Source organism: Elgaria multicarinata, chromosome 22 (assembly GCF_023053635.1).
Source record: "Elgaria multicarinata webbii isolate HBS135686 ecotype San Diego chromosome 22, rElgMul1.1.pri, whole genome shotgun sequence".
NCBI classification, from domain to species: domain Eukaryota; kingdom Metazoa; phylum Chordata; class Lepidosauria; order Squamata; family Anguidae; genus Elgaria; species Elgaria multicarinata.
This window is the reverse complement of record NC_086192.1, coordinates 1,019,562-1,039,760: the sequence shown is the minus strand read 5'-3', so window position 1 is coordinate 1,039,760 and position 20,199 is coordinate 1,019,562. Positions and strand designations below refer to the sequence as shown.

At 49.1% G+C, this 20,199-nt stretch overlaps 1 protein-coding gene across 1 annotated transcript; it reads right to left on the bottom strand.

Moving 5' to 3' along the window:
- Window positions 1–472: 472 nt before the first annotated feature.
- SLC13A2 (solute carrier family 13 member 2) lies at window positions 473–18,746 on the bottom strand. Its single transcript, XM_063146824.1, has 11 exons — window positions 18,606–18,746; window positions 17,212–17,348; window positions 16,711–16,922; window positions 15,495–15,684; window positions 14,499–14,621; window positions 12,743–12,964; window positions 12,027–12,130; window positions 10,759–10,877; window positions 9,382–9,543; window positions 1,424–1,561; window positions 473–673 (listed from the first exon to the last, which is right to left on the bottom strand). The coding sequence occupies exons 1-11, from the start codon at window positions 18,702–18,704 to the stop codon at window positions 542–544; spliced, it is 1,638 nt and encodes a 545-aa protein (XP_063002894.1). The 5' UTR covers window positions 18,705–18,746; the 3' UTR covers window positions 473–541.
- Window positions 18,747–20,199: the final 1,453 nt, after the last annotated feature.

The window sequence follows — 20,199 nt, the reverse complement described above, 5'->3', positions numbered from 1 at the left end:
GCCAGCCTCTTTGGATGCTCCACAACGTCCAAAGCCATGAAACCCAAGGTGGGGATCAGCCCACGCACTGCCATGGCTCTTGCACACACAGAGTCACACATAACCATTACACAGCAGCTTCTATGAAAGCCAGCAGCGCAACCACACAACCACATACATACACACACAGAACACACATCTGTAATCTCTGCACAGTCCTGATGAAATGAATGGTGCTGGTGTCACCCAGGCCAAATGGGGGCGCTGGCCTTGGATACGCATTTGCACAAGAAGCCATTCTCTCCCGCTCAGCCTCACAGGGGCGCTCCAATGAGTCTGAGCCGCCCCCTGCTGGAGCTCTAGAGAAAAGCAACCCCAGCCTGTAGGCAAAGGAATGGAGCAGGGGGCGCCGCCCACAGCTCTGGCGGACCGTCGTGGCCGCCACCCTTGTTGCAGCCACGTCCCCAGGACTGAGCTTGGGGACGTGGCAAGAGCGGCCCTCCAAGGACGTGTAGGGTCCAGGCAAGCCGCTCGACACCGGGAGGGTCTCCTTCCCCCGAAATCAGCACTCGCGCACAGTGCCGTTGGTCCAGGAGGGGAAGGTGTGCAGGTCAAACAAGGGGATGGCCCAGGTGTTGATGGCAAGAGTGATGGTCAGCACCCCTAGTAGGTTCAGCACACAGCCAGCTTTGACCTGCGGATATAAAGAAGAAGAATTCAATTGCGTTAAGGGTAAACCAATAGATTATTATTTATTTATTTATTTATTTATTTATTTATTTATTTATTTATTTATATAGCACCATGGACATTGTTTGTAATCTGTTTTTATGTTTCTTATGGTTTAACATTTTGTATATTTGTTTTAATCTTTGTAAACCGCCCAGAGAGCTTTGACTATGGGGCGTTATATAAATGCTAATAATAATAATAATAATAATAATAATAATAATAATAATGAGGGAGGCTTCCTGTCTGGCTGTAGTGTGCCTCTGACCCTGTTGCTTCTCAGCACCTGATACTCAGAGGTAGGCTCCCTCTGAACATGGAAGTTCCATATAGCCACCCTAGCTAGTAGCCATGTATAAGCCACCCTCCAGCTGAGGACAGTCAACGGGGGAGTGTTGCTGTCCTCCCAGCTGGGTCCACAAGAGGATGCTGGGCCTGATGGCGGTCCGGTGCTAAGGCTGCATGGCTGGCACAACCCACTCTGCCTATCCTCTTCCCCACCTGGCGAAAGCGAAAGGTCCAAAGCTGCTGTTCTAGGAGTATTCCTATTTCTTATCTTGCTCCTCAGCCAAAAAGGTTCCCGGAGCAGGTGACATATAATTAGTGAAACAAGACAATCCCTGCTTCAAAGGCTTAGGAGCTAAACAGACTCGGCACACAAGGAAAACAGAACAGGGAGGAAAGAGGAAAACTGAAGCCAAAGGACGATGCTCACCATGTCGATGACGCGCAGCTGTCCGTAGGAGAAGACGATGGCGTTGGGAGGGGTGGCAACAGGAAGCATGAAGGCCAGCGAGGCGGACAGGGTGCAAGGCAGCATCACATACAGTGGGTTGAGGCAGATGGCTTTTGCCTGGGGAGGGAAGGAAAGGAAGGGGTGTCCCAGGAGGGGTACGGGAATCCGCCTTATACCAAGTAAGAGTATGGGACTGGCCAGAACTCCCCGGGGCCTCAGGCACAGAGGGGGTCTTTTGGGGCACAAATTCCCTTTCAGGGACGACTTTCAGGGGCTGCATCCCTATGGTGGGCGGGGCTGAAGGCAAGCAGGCTTTCGTTTAAAGTTCTTCTTGCCATTGACTCCGCCTTTGGGGGGGGGGAACTGCCCAGCAGCCGGGAAATCCCCAAATGATTGGGAGTTCAAGGGAAAGGGGGAGAGACCAGAGCAGGGGGTGTGGCCACCTGGGCAAGCCTGGAATCATAGAATAGCAGAGTTGGAAGGGGCCTACAAGGCCATCGAGTCCAACCCCCTGCTCAATGCAGGAATCCACCCTAAAGCATCCCTGACAGATGGCTGTCCAGCTGCCTCTTGAAGGCCTCTAGTGTGGGAGAGCCCACCGCCTCCCTAGGTAACTGGTTCCATTGTCGTACTGCTCTAACAGTCAGGATTGGAGACCCTAGCAGGCTGGATTTGGCCCTTGGCCCTGAGGTTCCTGACCTCTGAACTAGCCGGTACTGGAGATACTGGGGAATGAACTTGGGGTGCTCTGGATGTGGGGCAGTGGCTCAGCTGTAAGGGCCTTGATCCAGCCTTACTTCCGAGGGGACCACAGTCAGCATGTGTGCCTGTGTATTGGGGTGGGGGAGAGACACTCTTGGGTGACCATATTTGGGAAACCAAAAAGGAGGACAACATGGCCACCCTCAAGGAGGCATGCCCACCCCAGCATGCCCAGCCCCTGAGGAGGTGGCCCATCCTGACATAAGGGGAGGGGCCTTGGTCACATGTCTGATTCTACAGTTCACAATTAAGACAAACCTGTTCTACATAATATGTTAATGTTAAAACCACTGAAATAAAGAACATGTATCTGAAGTTAGCATGTCTTTTTAGTTGCTGTAGAAATTTCTTTGTGATAGTTCTTTTTGCTGTCCTCATACAAAATCAATAGAAAAGAAAATGTATTATTTTCATTTTTTTCTCTGTATTAGGAAAAAAATAGCTAAAAAACACTGTGTTTAGGAGGGAGTACACCGGTGCTAGACCAAACAGAAAAAGGGAAATATGCAGTAAAGAAAGAGTTGAAAGGGAGGCAAAGGTGCAATCCTCTAGCCAAAAAAAAGAAAAAAAAAGAGAGAGAGTCCTACAACCCCTGGCTTCCCACAGCCAGCATGCACAGGATTGTTCCCTAACCAGAAGCAAGCCTCACTGTGTTTAATAGGACTTATTTAGGGTGACCCTATGGAAAGGAGGACAGGGCTCCTGTATCTTTAACGGTTGCATAGAAAGGGGAATTTCAGCAGGTGTCATTTGTATATATGGGGATCCTGGTGAAATTTCCTCTTCATCACAACAGTTAAAGCTGCAGGAGCTATACTAGAGTGACCAGATTTAAAACAGGGCAGGGCTCCTGCAGCTTTAACGGGTGTGACAAAGAGGGAATTTCACCAGGTTCCCCATATATACAAACGACACCTGCAGAAATTCCCTTTTCAATACAATTGTTAAAGATACAGGAGCCCTGTCCTCCTTTTCATAGGATCACCCTAACTTATTCCCAAGTAAGGGTGGGTAAAGAAGAGAGAAAGAATGATTGAGTCACAGTAGCAATCTTTTCTCAGGCCTATTCAGTGTGATTTAATATTAAGCAAAAAAGAGTGGCTCTCTTTAAACATTGTAACATTTGAGAAGTATTATAAACTAGATTTTTCACGAGTCAGTTTCTGTTAAAGCCTTTTGCGGATTTGAATGTGTACATTATTGGGAGAACTGTTGATAAGCCTCAGTGGTGAGTTTCTACCAAACCAGTGGTATAGTAATACCACTAACAAAACATCTGGCTACAAGTTACAAGTTTACAGAGTTTACATTTAATGTATTTATTCCATTTATATCCTGCCTTTTTTCCTCCAAGGAACCCAAAGCGGTGTACATAATCCTTTTCTTCCTCTCCATGTTATCTTCACAACAGTAGGGGGACAATACGAAAAGGAGGACAGGGCTCCTGTATCTTTAACAGTTGCATAGAAAAGGGATCTTCAGCGGGTGTCATTTGTATGCATGCAGCACCTGGTGAAATCCCCTCTTCATCATATCAGTTATTGATTGAGTGATTGATTTTATTACATTTATATACCGCCCCACAGCCGAAGCTCTCTGGGCGGTTCACAAAAGCCAAAAACAGTAAACATTAAAAGTATACAAAATTTAAAAACCATCAGAGACATAAAAACAACAGTATAAAAACAGCAGCATCCATTTAAAGCTGCAGGAGCCCTGCCCTCTTTTGTACTTGGTCACTCTAGTATAGCTCCTGCAGCTTGAACTGATGTGATGACGAGGGGATTTCACCAGGTGCAGCATGCATTGAAATGGCACCTGCTGAAATTCCCTTTTCTATGCAACTGTTAAAGATACCAGAGTTCTGTCCTCCTTTTCATAGGGTCACCCTACTCTAGCCACTACACCACAATCCACAAATTAGATATTTAATATACTAACAGTATTAAATGGATAGTCAATGTGAAATTCATGTTAATTCTGGTTAACTTTGTATGAATGACTCGTCAGCGTTGCCTAATCCTACTCAATTGAGTTTACTTCTAGGTAACTGCAAAGGATTGCAGCCTAAATAACTGAAAGGATGCACATATATCAAATGTTAGGACAGCAAACATATCAAATTTAAGCAAATAAATCATTCAACACTACTCAGAAATAAAAATGTGAAGAAAGCAACCTGATTGTTTCCAATGACCATACACTTCATGCTTCTCTCAGACCAACAAGTGTTTTAAAAATAGACTTCACTTTTCTGAAATACATAGTGACATTTACCCAGAATTAAGTTTCACTGAATACAGTGGGATTTGCTTCCAAACCTGCATCAGACTGGGCTTAAGTGTCATGAAACAAACACCAGAGAAGTAACATGTAAACCGCCCAGAGAGCTTCGGCTGTGGGGCGGTATATACATGTAATAAAATAAATAAATAAATAAATAAACATGCCAAATACTTAGAACCAAGCAGCTAGTCCTTGTTAATAAACTAACACATGCTTCTCTTCACATCGGTTTGCCTTTCTCTAGGAAGTGCAAAGCCCTCCTGTCGAGGAGGACTATACTCCCACCATAACCTTGCCTCGTGGATCATGTAACTGCAGGTACAGTCCAGAAAGATGCTTTCAAGAGCCAAGTAGATCCAGACATGAGCAATTCAAGCCAAACCACACTACACAGCCATGGATTACCTTGCCCCTAGTCCAAACGTTGCTGCTCACATCCCTTTTTGCTGCAGAAACACTTCTGCCCCCTTGACCCAGATAAAGGGCCTGGGCAGCTTGGAAGAAACAACAGGTAAAGAAGGCCTCCGGCACTCCACTGAATATGCCAGCAGCCAGGCAACCCGCTCCTCCACTCGCGGCCTATAATGGCAGAATGTAGGCACTGGCTGGGTACCTCTCTCTTCATATCAGGTACTAGCTTGCAATGGTGGTATTAAAAAAAAATTGATGCTGGATGTAATAGTCTTAGAGGCCCCTTTATATCTTAAAATGCATTGCTTCACTTCAAATGACAAGTATACCTTATTTATTTATTTATTTATTTATTACATTTCTATACTGCCCAATAGCGGGAGCTCTCTTCCCTTCCACACTGACAGCTGCTACATTCCTGATACTAGAGGAATTGTGTGTGTGTGTGTGTGTGTGTATCAGGGAACACAGCAGTGTTCCCTGTGTTAAGGATGCTCAGTAAAAAGAGCATTCCACCATGTTAAAAGGAGTTATTGTGGGGTGGGTCAACCTAGCATCCTAAAATGAAAAATATTTCATCAATCTTTCTGAAACGGAGTACTGCCAGAAAGAAATGCTGGTTTTACATACCCTGCGCATTTCAAGAAGATTGATGAAATATTAAGGGCAGGACGTCACTTTAAATGACAAAAGGGGGGAAGCATCTCTGTTCCAAACTGGCACAGAAATGCTTCCGGGTTGGCGACCATTTTTTTGCGCACTAATAGCTGCAAATTGGGAGCCTCCCCATGCAATCCAGTTGTAGAATTGCATTGCCCTATCCTCCCCATTGATGGAATGGCCTTTCTTTTTTCAAAAGACCATTCCATCAATTTTTATTTTTTTAAAAAAAATTCCTATGTTTCCCTATGGGGAATCTGATAAGCTAACGCATGCGCCTAAGATTCCCCAGAGGGAAGGGGGGAGAAGAAGGGAGAGTGCGGCCTGATTTCATCCCCAAGAGATCAGGTAAGTGGGGGGGGTTGCCTGGGCCCGCTGTCACCGCTGCAGTTTGTACGGCGGCGGTAGCAGGCCCAGGCGGGACGGGGGACTACCTTCTCTGGCAGCGGCGGGCCCGGTAGCCCGGGCCTGCTACCGCTGGAGGAGGTAAGTGAAGGGGTGGGGGGTTGCCTGGCCCGCTGTTGCCGTTGCAGTCTGTGCGGCGGCGGCAGCGGACCCAGGAAGGATGAGGGGGGTCTACCTTCTCTGGCAGTGGCGGGCCCGGTAGTCCAGGCCCACTGCTGCCACAGAAGGTAAGTGAAGTAGGGTGGGGCGTTAAGTGGGGTGAGGGGGGGCCTTTTAAATCTCAGACGTGCCTATTATATATGACTTAGAAGTCACATGTAATAGCCACATCAGAGATTTAAATGCATTTTAAAATACTGCTTCCAAAAACTGCATTTGCCTTGTATGCTGCAACCTTACAGTGTTAGCTCACATTGAGAAATCCATCCAAAAGGTTAGCTTCTTTCCACCAGCCTATTCCAAAGTACATCCAAGTCATATGGGATATGTGCTTTGGGATAGCCAGGTGGAAAGAAGCTAACCGTTTGGATGGATTTCTCAATGTGAGCTAACAGTGTAAGGTTGCAGCATACAAGGCAAACGCAGTTTTTGGAAGCACTATTTTAAAATTCATTTAAATCTCTGATGTGGCTATTACTTGTGACTTCCAAGTCAAATATAATAGGTACGTCTGAGATTTAAAAGATATCTGGGTCATCCTCTACACAAAGCCATGAAATTCAATAAACAAAAAACCTATGGTTTACAAAACAACGTTAAGGATGTACACTTTTCAACCAAGCACCAAAAAGCAGGGAAATTGGGAGTTAAGGCTCACCAGCCTTAACGCCACATCCTCCCTAAGGAGGCAGAAAGTACCAGTGAAATTCTCATTCTCCCAAAGCAGATAAACCAAAGCAGGATGGAGAATAGGATATGCAGAGGTGACTGTGGGGTTGTGGAAAACTGATGACAAACAACTTAGAGCCACCTACTTCTTATTTTGTTTAGAGCAGCCCTTCCCCAACCTGGTGCCCTCCAAAGGTGTTGAACTACAACTCCCATCATTGCAAGTCAGTATGTCACATGGTCAGGAATGCTGGGACAGCAGGATGGGGAACGTGAGGCAGCGGCTCCAGGCAAACCCCCACCCTATCTGCTTTGGGAGAATGAGAATTTCACTGGTACTTTCTGCCTCCTTAGGGAGGATGTGGCGTTAAGGCTAGTGAGCCTTAACTCCCAATTTCCCCGCTTTTTGGTGCTTGGTTGAAAAATGTACATCCTTAACGTTGTTTTGTAAACCGTAGGTTTTTTGTTTATTGAATATATATATATATATATATATATATATATATATATATACACACACACACACACACACACACACACACACACACACACACACCCCATGCATGTGAGAAGTTTCACATTTTAAACTCACTTAAAGTGCAATCCTATGCACGTTTAGAAAGAAAAAAGACCTACAATTCTCAGCACACTTCAGCCAGCCAGTGCTGTCTACGGGATTCTAGAAGCTGTAGGACATTTTTCTGTCTAAACATGCATAGGATTGTGCCTTTAATTCATCATATCACACTAGAATGAATAAAGGAATCAAATATTTCATGGGCTAGTGGTCTTCAACTGGTCCAGACCCAGGATCCACCTCGGATTCCCAACCTGCAGCATGGGGCCCAATCTCCCAATTTTACTAACTATGCCTATATATTTTAAATATGTGTATGTTTTAAATAACTCTTTTAGCCTGTTGATCAAAAGACTGTGATTTTATGGTTTTAAATTAATGATTGTTGGTATTGCTTTTATTGCGTCTGTGACCGCATAATAAAAATCTGAATCTGAATCTGAATCAAATATGGATTTGGGTTTGTTGTTTTTTGTTTAAATAGAATCACTGGCTCAGAGTTTATTTTTGAGCACCTAAGATTAAAAGATGTAGTCCTTAATATTTTATTCCCACCTTATAAAATAGATTACCCGGCCCTTAGACTTGTGTGCATGTGTCAACTCATTCACTGGCTACTTCAAGCCTTGATTGAAGGTGCGTACAGGGCCATTAGTATTTTTATTGCTGTTCATGATAAATCCATGCTTGCATAGCGACACACACGCACACCTCCCTTCTCCTCAATACAAGAACATGAAAAGCCACCCTCCCTCTGTTTCAAGATCCATCTAAACTCCTCCTCTCTGGATCACCCACAAACCTCTCCTCCGTCTTTCTCAGGCTCAGGCACACGACCCTTCCCAACACCAACACACACACACACACACACACCCGTTGCTCCCTGCTGGCTTCCCATTGGAAGCCTCAGCCCCTCCCACCCCCCTCACAGAAGCTTTGATTTAATAAAGACTGGGGTTGGGCTTGAAACAGGTTACAAACCTCCTACAGTATATTACAAATGCCAGTAGAATATTACAATTAAAACATAAGACAACTTAAACATTACAAAATCCACAAGCTTCAATCCCAGAAAAATACCCCAAACCATCATACATCATTCAGTCCCAGAAAAATCCACAAGAACTAAAACAATACCATCTTTAAAAGCTTCTTTACTTTACGTATTAAGATCCCACATTTCCATAAGTGTAACTAAGGACATTAAAACCACAATAATATTTTCAGGATGATTTTTGCAGATTGTGGCAGGCAAAGCAAAATCTACCTTTCCCTCCCACGTGGCCCCCTCTTCCTCCTCCCTCCCCCCCACTCCTTTTCCTTCTCCCCACCCCCAAGAAGCACCCAGTCATTCACACATGCAGTCAAGTGTGGGTCCAGGGGCGCCGCAGGTGGGTGGCTGCTCCGGCGGTGGCTGGCCCTCCTCTGAGTCGCCATGGCAGCTGGCCAGCCATCATTCTTCTGGGAGCGCACATGGGCCCCACGCTACTCCCAATACTCACAAGCCCTCTCAGTTTGTGAGAGGCGGGGAGGGCCCGTGCGTCTTCTCTGTCTCCAGGAGATGCTCAGATCAGCTACACCAATGGCATAGCACCTGCGCCATTTGTGTAGCAGCCATGCAAATGGCGTAGCTGATCTGAGCACCTCCGGAAGACCCAGAAGACATGCGTGCTCGCACACCCTCCCTCCTCCCCAACTCCGGTAAATTGGGGGCCAGCGCCGGTTGCCCCGGAGATCCCCGAGGTCTCCGGGGTTTTCCTGGTCATTTGGTCCCCACACACGAAAGAAAGGGCCTTGATTTGCCTTCTTCATCCTTCACGTCTGGTTGCTTGCACAGAAGCCCCAAACGGAGGATGCAAGAAGGGGCAGATCAGCCCTCCCCAACCCCAGCTGACTGGGGATGATGGGTGTCGTGGTCCAACACATCTGGAGAGGGAAGGCTGCTCCACAGAGAGGCCAATGTCTGGGCAAAAGCTCTCAGTTGGTTGCCCTGCTGGGGGGAACTTACCATGGAGGCCAGGATGGGCAGGATGAGTGTGGTGGTGGCCACGTTGCTGGCACATTCCGTGAAAGCGGCCACCAAGAGGCACAGCAGGAAGGCGATGGCCGGGGGAGGCAAGGTCTGCAAGGGGGTGAGCTTGTTCCCTAGCCAGACGGACAGATGGGAATCCTAGAAGAAAATGCAGAGAGGCGGAGGTCTAATGTGGTGCTGGGCAGGACAGAGGGCCACGGATCACAGCCACTCGCACTCGGTCCCTCTTCTCCACTAAAGGAGAGCCATGCACTCTCCTTGTGTCATGCTTACAGATTCCATAGCTTGAAGGGTTTGGCCCCTGACTTGTGACATGGGGTCAGGTTAGATGTTCTCTGGGCGCCTTGCCGCTCTCTAATCCTCTGCACGAGGAGAACCCTGCAGAAGCTAACAGTGGACAATTGCTTGTGACTGGCCATTGCTTGAGATGCCAGAAACATTGCACAGGGAGATATTTAGATATCTCATTGTAACCTTATAATGAAGGAATTGAAAGTAAAGGAGAAGGAGGAATAGTTTCTGTGCTCACGCTGTCTCATGACAATGAGCTACAGAGAGACTCACGGGAATTCTGCACATTTCCCCCATCTGTTGCCACACATCTGATGCTAATATCGGTCCTAAATCCTTCTCCCATTTTGGGGGGGAGTTTGTTCTTTCTGCAGGGTGGAAGAGCACGCGGGTGGAGGCAACCCAAGAGTCTCCGGGTTGATTGATGGATGATGGGTAGGATAGTTCAGCACTGCCTGACTGCCCCCTAGTGGTTAGGAAGGAGATAATGTGGGCTTATCTGGGACATCAAAAGACGCCTTAGACCAGGAGTGAGCAGAAAGATGATCTGCAGTGGGTTTGGACTTCAGCTCCCATAAGCCCCTACCAGCATGGCCAATGGTCAGGAAGGCTGTGGATTCAAGTCCCAAAATCTGGAGGCCTCCTTTCTACCCCCACCCCACCCTTAGACCAGGGGTCTTCTACCTCAGCATTGTCTTCACCAGCCTTCCCCAAACTGGCAGCCTCCAGATGTGTTGGAGGCTGGTTGGGGATGATGGGGTTTGTAGTCCAACACATCTGGAGGCCCCCCACGTTGAGAGAGGCTGGTTTGTATTGATTCGCTATGGCTCTCCAGGGCTTCATATGCTCCACCTGGAGACGCTGGGAATTTAATCTGCAACCTTCTGCGTACAAATGAGTTCTACTGTATGGCCAAAGAGCACTGAAGTCCCAAACCAGCCATCTCCCCTAAGTTCTTCAGCTGGGCGCAGGCAGCCTGGGTAAAAGGGAAAGAGCTCCTCCCTCACTGCGCTCAGTCTGCTTCTCCAACAAAGACCCGTTTCCCCCTGTGCAGGGAATCACCTCACTGCCTTTGGCCAAAGCAAACCCTCCTCCCAAGAGGAGGACGACGTTCCAGGGCATCTTCCGGTTGACCGTCTGCCAGTCCAGGAGGGCCGGGGTTACCCGTATCTCATTGCCACCTGAAAAGCAAAAATAGCCCATGAGATGCAGGCCGGGAGGACCCACCTCTCCACAGTCCTGGGAAATCACCCCCGAAAGAGAAGAAGGCTGGCTGAAATCCTTTGGTGGTTGGGGCCCAAAGCAAACGGAGCAAGCTTGTCTGCATCCTCACTTCAAGAAGGACGCGGACCAGCTGGAGCGTGTTCAGTGGAGGGCAGTGAGGATGATCAGGGGTCTGGAAACAAAGCCCTATGGAGAGAGGCTGAAAGAACTGGGCCTGTTCAGCCTGGAGAAGAGAAGGCTGAGGGGAGACATGAGAGCACTCTTCAAATACTTGAAAGGTTGTCCCACAGAGGAGGGCCAGGATCTCTTCTCCATCCTCCCAGAGTGCAAGACAAGGAATAACGGGCTCAAGTTAAAGGAAGCCAGATTCTGGCTGGACATCAGGAAAAACTTTCTGACTGTTAGAGCAGTATGGCAATGGAACCAGTTCGCTAGGGAGGTTGTGGACTCTCCCACCCTAGAAGCCTTCAAGAAGCAGCTGGACAACCATCTGTCAGGGATGCTTTAGGGTGGATTCCTGCACTGAGCAGGGGGTTGGACTTGATGGCCTTGTAGGCCCCTTCCAACTCCACTATTCTATGATTCTATGATTTTAGCTTCACACTCTTCCAGCTGGTACATCAGCCTTTGCAGAGGCATCCCCATCATTTCAGAACACAGAACAATAATACACAAAAGCCAGGGAATCACCGAACGATGGGTGGTGTGGCCACCTGGAGAATAGCAGAAGGACAGAGTGAGAGCTGAGGCTGAAGTTCTCCAGGTGTGGTATAAATAAGCCTTCTTTCACAGACATGCCATCTGTCAACAGCGAGCTCCAAGGAAGCTGAATCCTGGGTGAGCTCTGGAGGGCACGAAATGTCTCACTTATCGGAACTGGGCTGCACACGCTTAGCAATATAGCATTGCCCTCTGTGTGTGTGTGTGTGTGTGGTGGTGGTGAGCAAAAAGACATTGTGGTAGCAGCGGACAAGATGGGAAAGGCAATCTGTGTTCAAAATTCAAGCTGAACGTTCACAATTCAAGCCGCCTCAGCCTTGCAAATCTCACCACGGAGAAGACTGCCCAGGTGTCCCACGCCAAACCTTTTCCTGCCCATGGCTTACCTCCTGGTTGAGCCCTGCCCAGGGCTCCACAGGTGGGTATCTCTGAAGGAATCAGGAACATCAGCAGAGAAATAAAGATGACGACTGTCGCATCGGTGATATAACTGTGAGCAAAGAAATGGGGGTTGAGTCCGCCATCCACAGATACGTCAAATTCTGACTATAGGGCGTGCGTGCGTGATGGGGAGTAGCAGCAGCTTGCGGACGGCGCAGCTGTCCAGGCTATGGCTTACTGTGCAAATCCAGGGTAACAGTTCTGCACTTCCTGAGTCCTGTGTTTGGTGCTTCAGTGCAGCATGCCAGAAGTGGAGGATGAAGAGGGCAAATCGGAAGCCTTTCCTTGTTGTGTGTGGAATCGGACCACGCTGACTGTGGTCTCTTTGGCAGTAGGGCTGGATCAATGCCCTAAAGGCCTTTTTCATGGCATCCTATGCCTTGCTTTCACAGCTCTGCTTTCCGATAAATGTGTCAATTTCATTTTCTCTCCTTTCCTTGTGGTTCCAGTCTCAAGTTCGTTTCAAAAAGTTTTAACTTTTGTAAACCGCCCAGACAGCTTCGGCTATGGAGCGGTATATACATTTAATAAATAAATAAATCCTGAACTTTGAGCATTTCCCCAGCTTTACATCCGGGTAACCAGGTCACCCTCTGAAGAGGAGTCCTTGGGGGGGGGGGGAGGCAACGGACGTGCAGGGGCTCTCGCGACCCTCTCTCACCTCTTTTCATTCTTGTTGAAAGCCATAGTGGCCCAACCTGGCATGAACCCCGGTTCCCTCGTGAACCAAAGCAGCACCAGGATGATGAAGAGAACCAGGATGGTGACCTCGCAGAACTTCATGGGGCCCAGGGCCCGGTGCTCAGCCTTGATGACGGCATACGCCCTGATGGACCTCAACTTCTCCGACTCGCTGGCGCCCCAGCCGAAATTCTTCCTAAGGCTAAAAAAGGGAGAAGCAGGAAGAAAGGGGGACTGGAGCATTCTGCCAGGGATGGGCAGGAAAAAGCCCTCCTTTCTGATGTTATACATCCCATAATGCTTTGCAACCTGCCTCTGCAGGGACCTTAGGCCTGGCTTTCCAACCTGGCATTCTCTCTTTTTTTTTAATACTATTTTTATTGATTTTCAAGTAAGGACAAATACAATAAACACACAGAGTAAAAGAAAACACTCAACAACAATATAAATGTTCCCACAGCACCACTATAAAAAAGCATGGGTGTTCATTCCTTCAATAAGCACTTGGTACAGAAAAAGATGCAGGTTAAGTTAGAACCTCTGACCAAAAGGATTCCTGAGTCATTGGGGGTCTAGGTTCGCCAGGATTCATATTAATAAATGTGAAAAAGTTCAACCAGTTTTCCACAAATGTGTCTGATGTTATTTCTCCTCTTGCTAACCTGCTATGTTGTGTCAATTTATCATTTAAAGCTAGTTTCCAAATCTTATCAAACCAGCGTTGATGGTCAAAAGGTCTGTCGCTTTTCCAGAATTGTGCAATTTCCCACCTGGCTGCAACCAGCAAATGGGTGACCAAGGCTTTGGGAATAATGTTTCTATGGGCATTCCTAAAAATAGAAAGTAGAGCCAGTGCTGGGTCAGTTTCTAATTCAACATGAATAATATTTGTAATGGTTTGGAAAACCCTTGACCGAAAAGTTTTGACCTGTTGACATTCCCACCAAAGATGAATATAAGTGCCAGGAACGGAGCAACCACGCCAACAGAGCGGGGATATATTACCACTAATATGATGCAGTCTAACAGGGGTGATATACCACCTGTGAGTGATTTTCAGAGTGAGCTCTAACTTTTGCTGATATTGTTTTATAGGGTGCTGATTGCCACAGGCTTTTCCATTCACCTTCAGTGAAACTGGTGCACAGATCATGTTCCCAAATCATTTTTAACCAACCTGGCATTCTCCACACATGGCCCCGCCCCCTTTTCATCAATCGTTTCCTAGTTTCCAGCGTTTGTGCAGGGTTTCCTCCATTCTAAAAGTTTGAAATGCCCTCCTGAGGCTTAATTACAGGCAGGAAGCTAAATTATACTGGCATTTTCTTAGGGGGGGGGGGAGTACTTTGGATCCTGCCCTTTTCCCTTTAGCTCCACCCCCTTTCCCCCTCTGGCTCCACCCAGCCTCCAGAATCCGGCCTCCAGAGCTTCTGCAAAACTGAGCTCAGCCCTCAGACTACGTAACTCAGCCTTCCTCAACTGGGCACCCTTCAGAGGCGTTGGACTACAGCTCCCATCATCCCTCGTAACCCGTTCCTGATTGAGTCTCCCACTCTCCCCTGGGCAGGCCTCTCTTGAAGGGCAGAAACTCATTTATTTATTTATTTATTTCTTGCATTTCTATTCCGCCCACTAGCCGAAGCTCTCTGGGCGGTTCACAAAAATTAAGACCATCCAAAGTATAAAACAACAGTCTAAAACCACGGTATAAAATACAACATAAAAGCACGACTTACTCGCTGCCCAGGAAGAAGAGCAGCAGCCACACCCAGGAGAGGACCAGAAGGAGCACCATGGTGGGGAACGCAAAGCTGAACCAGGAGCCGAAGTTCACCACGTTGCCGTTGTCGGGGAACAGCCTGGCGAGGAGAAGCAGCCCGAGGCGCCGTTACGCCACGCCGCGGGCGGCCCCGGAGGAAGAGCAGGGGCGCGCCGCCTCTCCCGCCCGCCGGCCCGCAGCACGGGGCGGCGTATGCCAGCCGACGGAGAGCGGGAGGCGCAGGGTGAGCCAGCCTCCCCCCACCCCCGTGTACCTGCTCAGGTGCTGGCCGAGGGCCTAAGGGCTGCTGTCCAACTTTGAGGCCCGGAAGCAGCCGAGGGGCCCCGGGCCCCCTAGAGTGCCGCGCCTCCGCTCGGGCCACCCTGGCTCTGGCAAGCAACGCCTTTCCTCCGCCCGCCCAGCCATGACACGCGCAACTCAAAAGCCGCGCAACGTCGTCCCGGCTCCCAGCGCTCCGGCTGTTCCCCGCGTAGCCAAGAGGCGCCGCCGTGGCCCCAGGGCTGCAACCCAGGCGGAGTCAGTCTGGAGCAATTCAATCCTAGGAGTTTGGAGGAGGCGATAAATAGCCGTAGAAAGGACCCGCTGCCCTCCGGCACGCCTGGGTAAAGCAAGGGGGCCGCGACTGCAGAAAGCCCGGAACCTTTCTGCCCCGTCGCAAGACTGGACATTTCAGAAGTTGCGTGTGCATTGCTGGAGCTGGGTGTTCCCATGCGTCTGTGTGTGTGTGTCTCTCTGTGTGTGACTGTGTAGTTTTGTGTGTCCATGCGTCCTTGTTTCTGTCTGTGTTTCTCTGTGTCTCTTTGTGTGTCTCGGTGTACTGAGGCCAAGACAACCAGAGTGTACCACACTGGGCCTAGCTGGCTGTGCTACTCCAGATCAGGCGGTGTGAGGAGGGAGGGGCCCCTAGGACCCCCTTTACATGCCCATGCTACCCCCCCCCCGCGGTACTCACTCGTCGATCTGCCCCTTCATCACCAGGTTGGGGGTGGTGCCCGTCAGGGTGGAGATCCCGCCAATGCTAGCCGAGTAGCACACCGCCAGGCTCATGCCTTTGCAGAAGGTCAGGTGCTTCTGCTCCAGGTGCCGCTGCTGATCTGCAGACACTTTCTCATCGGGCAGCGTGACTTTCTCCACGGTCACCACTGGTAGCAGGAGGGACGAGCCAGGGAGGGAGCGAGGGAGAGAGAGAGAGGTGTCGAGGTGGGCATGGCAGGGTGCCAGCAGAGACCTGTTGCAAGGAGCTGAGGGCTCAAAAGGCGTTTTGCCCTTTTAGAATGGGGAAACCTACACAAGAGCCCCCTGCTCTGAGGGAAGGTGCCGGCTCAGGACTAGGAGCAGGGAGAACCAGCTTCAACTTCAAGCTCATCCAGGAAACTCACTGAGTGACGTTGGGTCTCTCTCTCTCTCTCATCCTAGACTCCCTCACAGGGTTGTTGTGAGGCTAAAAGGAAGGGCAGACCATGTAGCCCACCTTGAGCTCCTTGCAGGGAAAGGCAGGATATAAATATAATAAATACATTAAGAAGCAAAGTCATTCGAAACGGTCTTGTCCACGGCAAACATTGGGTCGGGTCCAGATTTAGTCCTAGTGACAAATAGACCCATTGAAATTGGGGCTTCACTGCTACCAACTGTCGCTGCTGAGGGAGAGAGTGAAGCAGCCTTTCCGCTGTGCTCATGATGTGATGAATTTTGCAGGTAAGGTCCGAGTGCCTGAATTTGCTTTTCCCCCCTCCTCCCTCCCAATCTGCTTTCCTTTTGTGTTGTTCCTTTTTCGATTGTAAGCATGTGCACAGGGACTGTCGTATCTCCGATCTTTGTAAGCCACTGTGGGAACCTTTTTGGCTAAAGGCCAGGATTTTTTAAAAATGCCATAAATGGACAAGACTAAATCTGTATCCAGCTCAAGCAGAACGACTGATCCCCGTTGCCTTCCGCGAGATGACCGATGACCAAACCAGAGGCTGTTCTAAGGGAGTCCAATGCCCCCATTTCACTTGGACATGGTTCTGGAAGGTATCAGGGATCTGTTGCTTTTTTTAAAAAAAAAAAAAAAAATTTATAATACACAAACCACTTCCGGGATCCGTTGCTGTCGGACCGATTTGGTTTTTGACCTGATGTTAACTGTCGGGGAGGGAGCAGAGACGGGTGCCACAGCCACCTACCTTGGGGGTGGGCCGTTTCCTGCAGCTCGAAGGCTTTATTGATGTTCCCATTCTGGGTGACCCCTTGCATGGCGGGTGAGTCCATCTCCTGCTCCGACTTGTGCAGCTGCTCCAGCACTGCTTGGGCGATGGGCACCATCATGGCCGCGGTGGCTGTGTTGCTGATCCACATGGAGAGGAAGGCGGTGACCCCCATGAAGCCCATCATGAGCCTGCCACAGAAGGAGACCACGATTGAGTCAGGATACCACGCTCCTCCTCCCGCCACGGGACCGGGACGTACAGCAAGGCACCTCTGTCCGCTGCGTCACAGCAGCGCCGGTGCTGCGCCCCAAACCTCAAGGAGGTCAGGGTGGCTGGAACTTGTCCTCCAAAGCAGCTGGAGGGCTGCCAGGCTGGAAGAAGGCTGGTTGAGAGGCTGGATGGGTTCACAGGCCCCTCCCGTACCCCCACCCATGCCTGAGTCCCTCTTTCCAGCCCCCAGCTGCTGGTGGTACTCACAGGGCTGGCTTCACCCCCACGATCAGCAGGACGCGCAAGGCGATGCGCTTGTGCAGGTTCCAGTGCTCCACGGTGATGGCCACCATCAGCCCCCCGATAAAGAGCATGGTCGTGTCCTTCAGGTACTCCTTGCACACCTGTGGGGAGAAGGAGGGCCCCCTTCTGAGTCTGCCACTGAGCCATGGCCCCTCCACTGAGCTGTGCAATTCAGGTTGCAGCCTTTCCCAACCACCCTCCTTCTCCTCTTTCTCATCATTGCTTCTGCTTCCTTGCAGAAAGCCAGGGAGGACGTCAGCTGTGGCATTTGCTGCTGCTGCTCCTCCTCCTCCTCCTCCTCCTCCTCCTCACCAACCCTGTTGGCCAGGCCAGAACAAGGGGCAGGTGGCAAGCAGGTGGCAATGGCAGAGAGGAGAACCAGCTCTCGCTAGGGCCCCCCTGCTTTGATGTGGCCGCTCAGCAAGTGCCTGACCATGCCGGCCCATGGTGCCAGCCATATTCCACTCATGGGCTTCCTCATGTTGGCCACTCTGTGAATGGACTAGAGTGGCCAACACAGCTCTTCTTATGCGGGTGAATATCAGTTGCTATTGAATAGGATAATATGTACAGAACAATATGTACACTGATGGTGCTATATAAATAAATAAATAAATAATATGATGCAGACAAGCTGGAGCGTGTTCAGAGGAGGGCAACCAGGATGATCAGGGGTCTGGAAACAAAGCCCTATGAAGAGAGACTGAAAGAACTGGGCATCTTTAGCCTAGACAAGAGAAGATTGAGGGGAGACATGATAGCACTCTTCAAATACTTAAAAGGTTGTCACACAGAGGGCCAGGATCTCTTCTCGATCCTCCCAGAGTGCAGGACACGGAATAACGGGCTCAAGTTAAAGGAAGCCAGATTCTGGCTGGACATCAGGAAAAACTTTCTGACTGTTAGAGCAGTATGGCAATGGAACCAGTTCCCTAGGGAGGTTGTGGGCTCTCCCACCCTAGAAGCCTTCAAGAGGCAGCTGGACAACCATCTGTCAGGGATGCTTTAGGGTGGATTCCTGCATTGAGCAGGGGGTTGGACTCAATGGCCTTGTAGGCCCCTTCCAGCTCTACTATTCTATGAGCAGCTTGTGGGCTTATTTGTTGATTTTCATTTTTATTACTTATTTCATCTATATCCCACCATTCCACCAAAAATGGCAGTCGAGGCGGCTTTCTGTAGGCTTTTGATGTGCCAGGGCGTAAACAGAGCGCTCTCTGGGCTGGCTGGCCCGGCACGTTCTTCTAATGGCCTCAGGTACTGGGAGCATGGCTGGCCAGTTACAAAGCTGGGGCAGGCGGCCTTCTTCCACGCCCCACGTCCTCCCCACCTGCCCAACTTTTCTCACTGCTTCTTACCGTCATGGAGTCCATGATGCCCATGAGGGGAAAGAACACAACCGGGATGAGAGCTGTGACGGCCAGTGGGAGAGCCTCGGTGCACCAGTACAGCGCCATCACGATGATGGTGTAGCCGCATTTCGCTTCCTGGGTGGGAAGAGAAAAGCAAAGAATATGAACCCATGAAGAACTTCTGCAAAGGCTGGATGATTTCCGTGTGTGTGTGTGTGTGTGTGTGTGTGTGTGTGTGTGTGTGTGTGAGAGAGAGAGAGAGAGAGAGAGAGAGAGAGAGAGAGAGAGAGAGAGAGAGAGAGAGAGGATTTGCAAGGTTTTGCTTGTTCATTTTTAAAATTATTATTAACATTTATTGCTGCCTTATCTACTAGCAAGCTAGCAAGGCCGTGTAGAACAATTCAGGACAGAATCAATCCTTTATTTACAGTCAATAGACCAGTAAAAGAAAGGTACAGTTATTCCAAGCAAGAGGTCAATAAGATAACCTAAGCATATAAAACATATCATTAGTAATACATTTTAATACATAAATATCAAGGGTAAAAGGGAGTGAGATCAGAGCAAGGATGGGACATGTGTTAACATTAGATCTTGAACAGAGCATAGGAGGAAAATTCAAGCAATCATGTGTGGTCTGATGAAAATGGCCAGATTCAGAAACTTGGCAACCTGTATAGTGATTGATTGATTTTGGCCCTGGAGGAGGCTCACCATCAGGGTCATAGAATCATAGAATAGCAGAGTTGGAAGGGGCCTACAAGGCCATCGAGTCCAACCCCCTGCTCAATGCAGGAATCCACCCTAAAGCATCCCTGACAGATGCTTGTCCAGCTGCCTCTTGAAGGCCTCTAGTGTGGGAGAGCCCACCACCTCCCTAGGTAACTGATTCCATTGTCGCAATGCTGTAACAGTCAGGAAGTTTTTCCTGATGTCCAGCTGGAATCTGGCTTCCTTTAACTTGAGTCCGTTATTCCGTGTCCTGCACTCTAGGAGGATCGAGAAGAGATCCTGGCCCTCCTGTGTGTGACAACCTTTTAAGTATTTGAAGAGTGCTATCATGTCTCCCCTCAATCTTCTCTTCTCCAGGCTAAACATGCCCAGTTCTTTCAGTCTCTCTTCATAGGGCTTTGTTTCCAGACCCCTGATCATCCTGGTTGCCCTCCTCTGAACACGCTTCAGCTTGTCTGCGTCCTTCTTGAATTGTGGAGCCCAGAAATGGACGCAATACTCTAGATGAGGCCTAACCAGGGCCAAATAGAGAGGAACCAGTACCTCACGTGATTTGGAAGCTATACTTCTATTAATGCAGCCCAAAATAGCATTTGCCTTTCTTGCAGCCATATCGCACTGTTGGCTCATATTCAGCTTGCGATCTACAACAATTCCAAGATCCTTCTCGTTTGTAGTATTGCTGAGCCAAGTATCCCCCATCTTGTAACTGTGCCTTTGGTTTCTATTTCCTAAATGTAGAACCTAGCATTTATCCCTATTAAATTTCATCCTGTTGTTTTCAGCCCAGCACTCCAGCCTATCAAGATCCCTTTGAAGTTTGTTTCTGTCTTCCAGGGTATTAGCTATCCCACCCAATTTTGTGTCA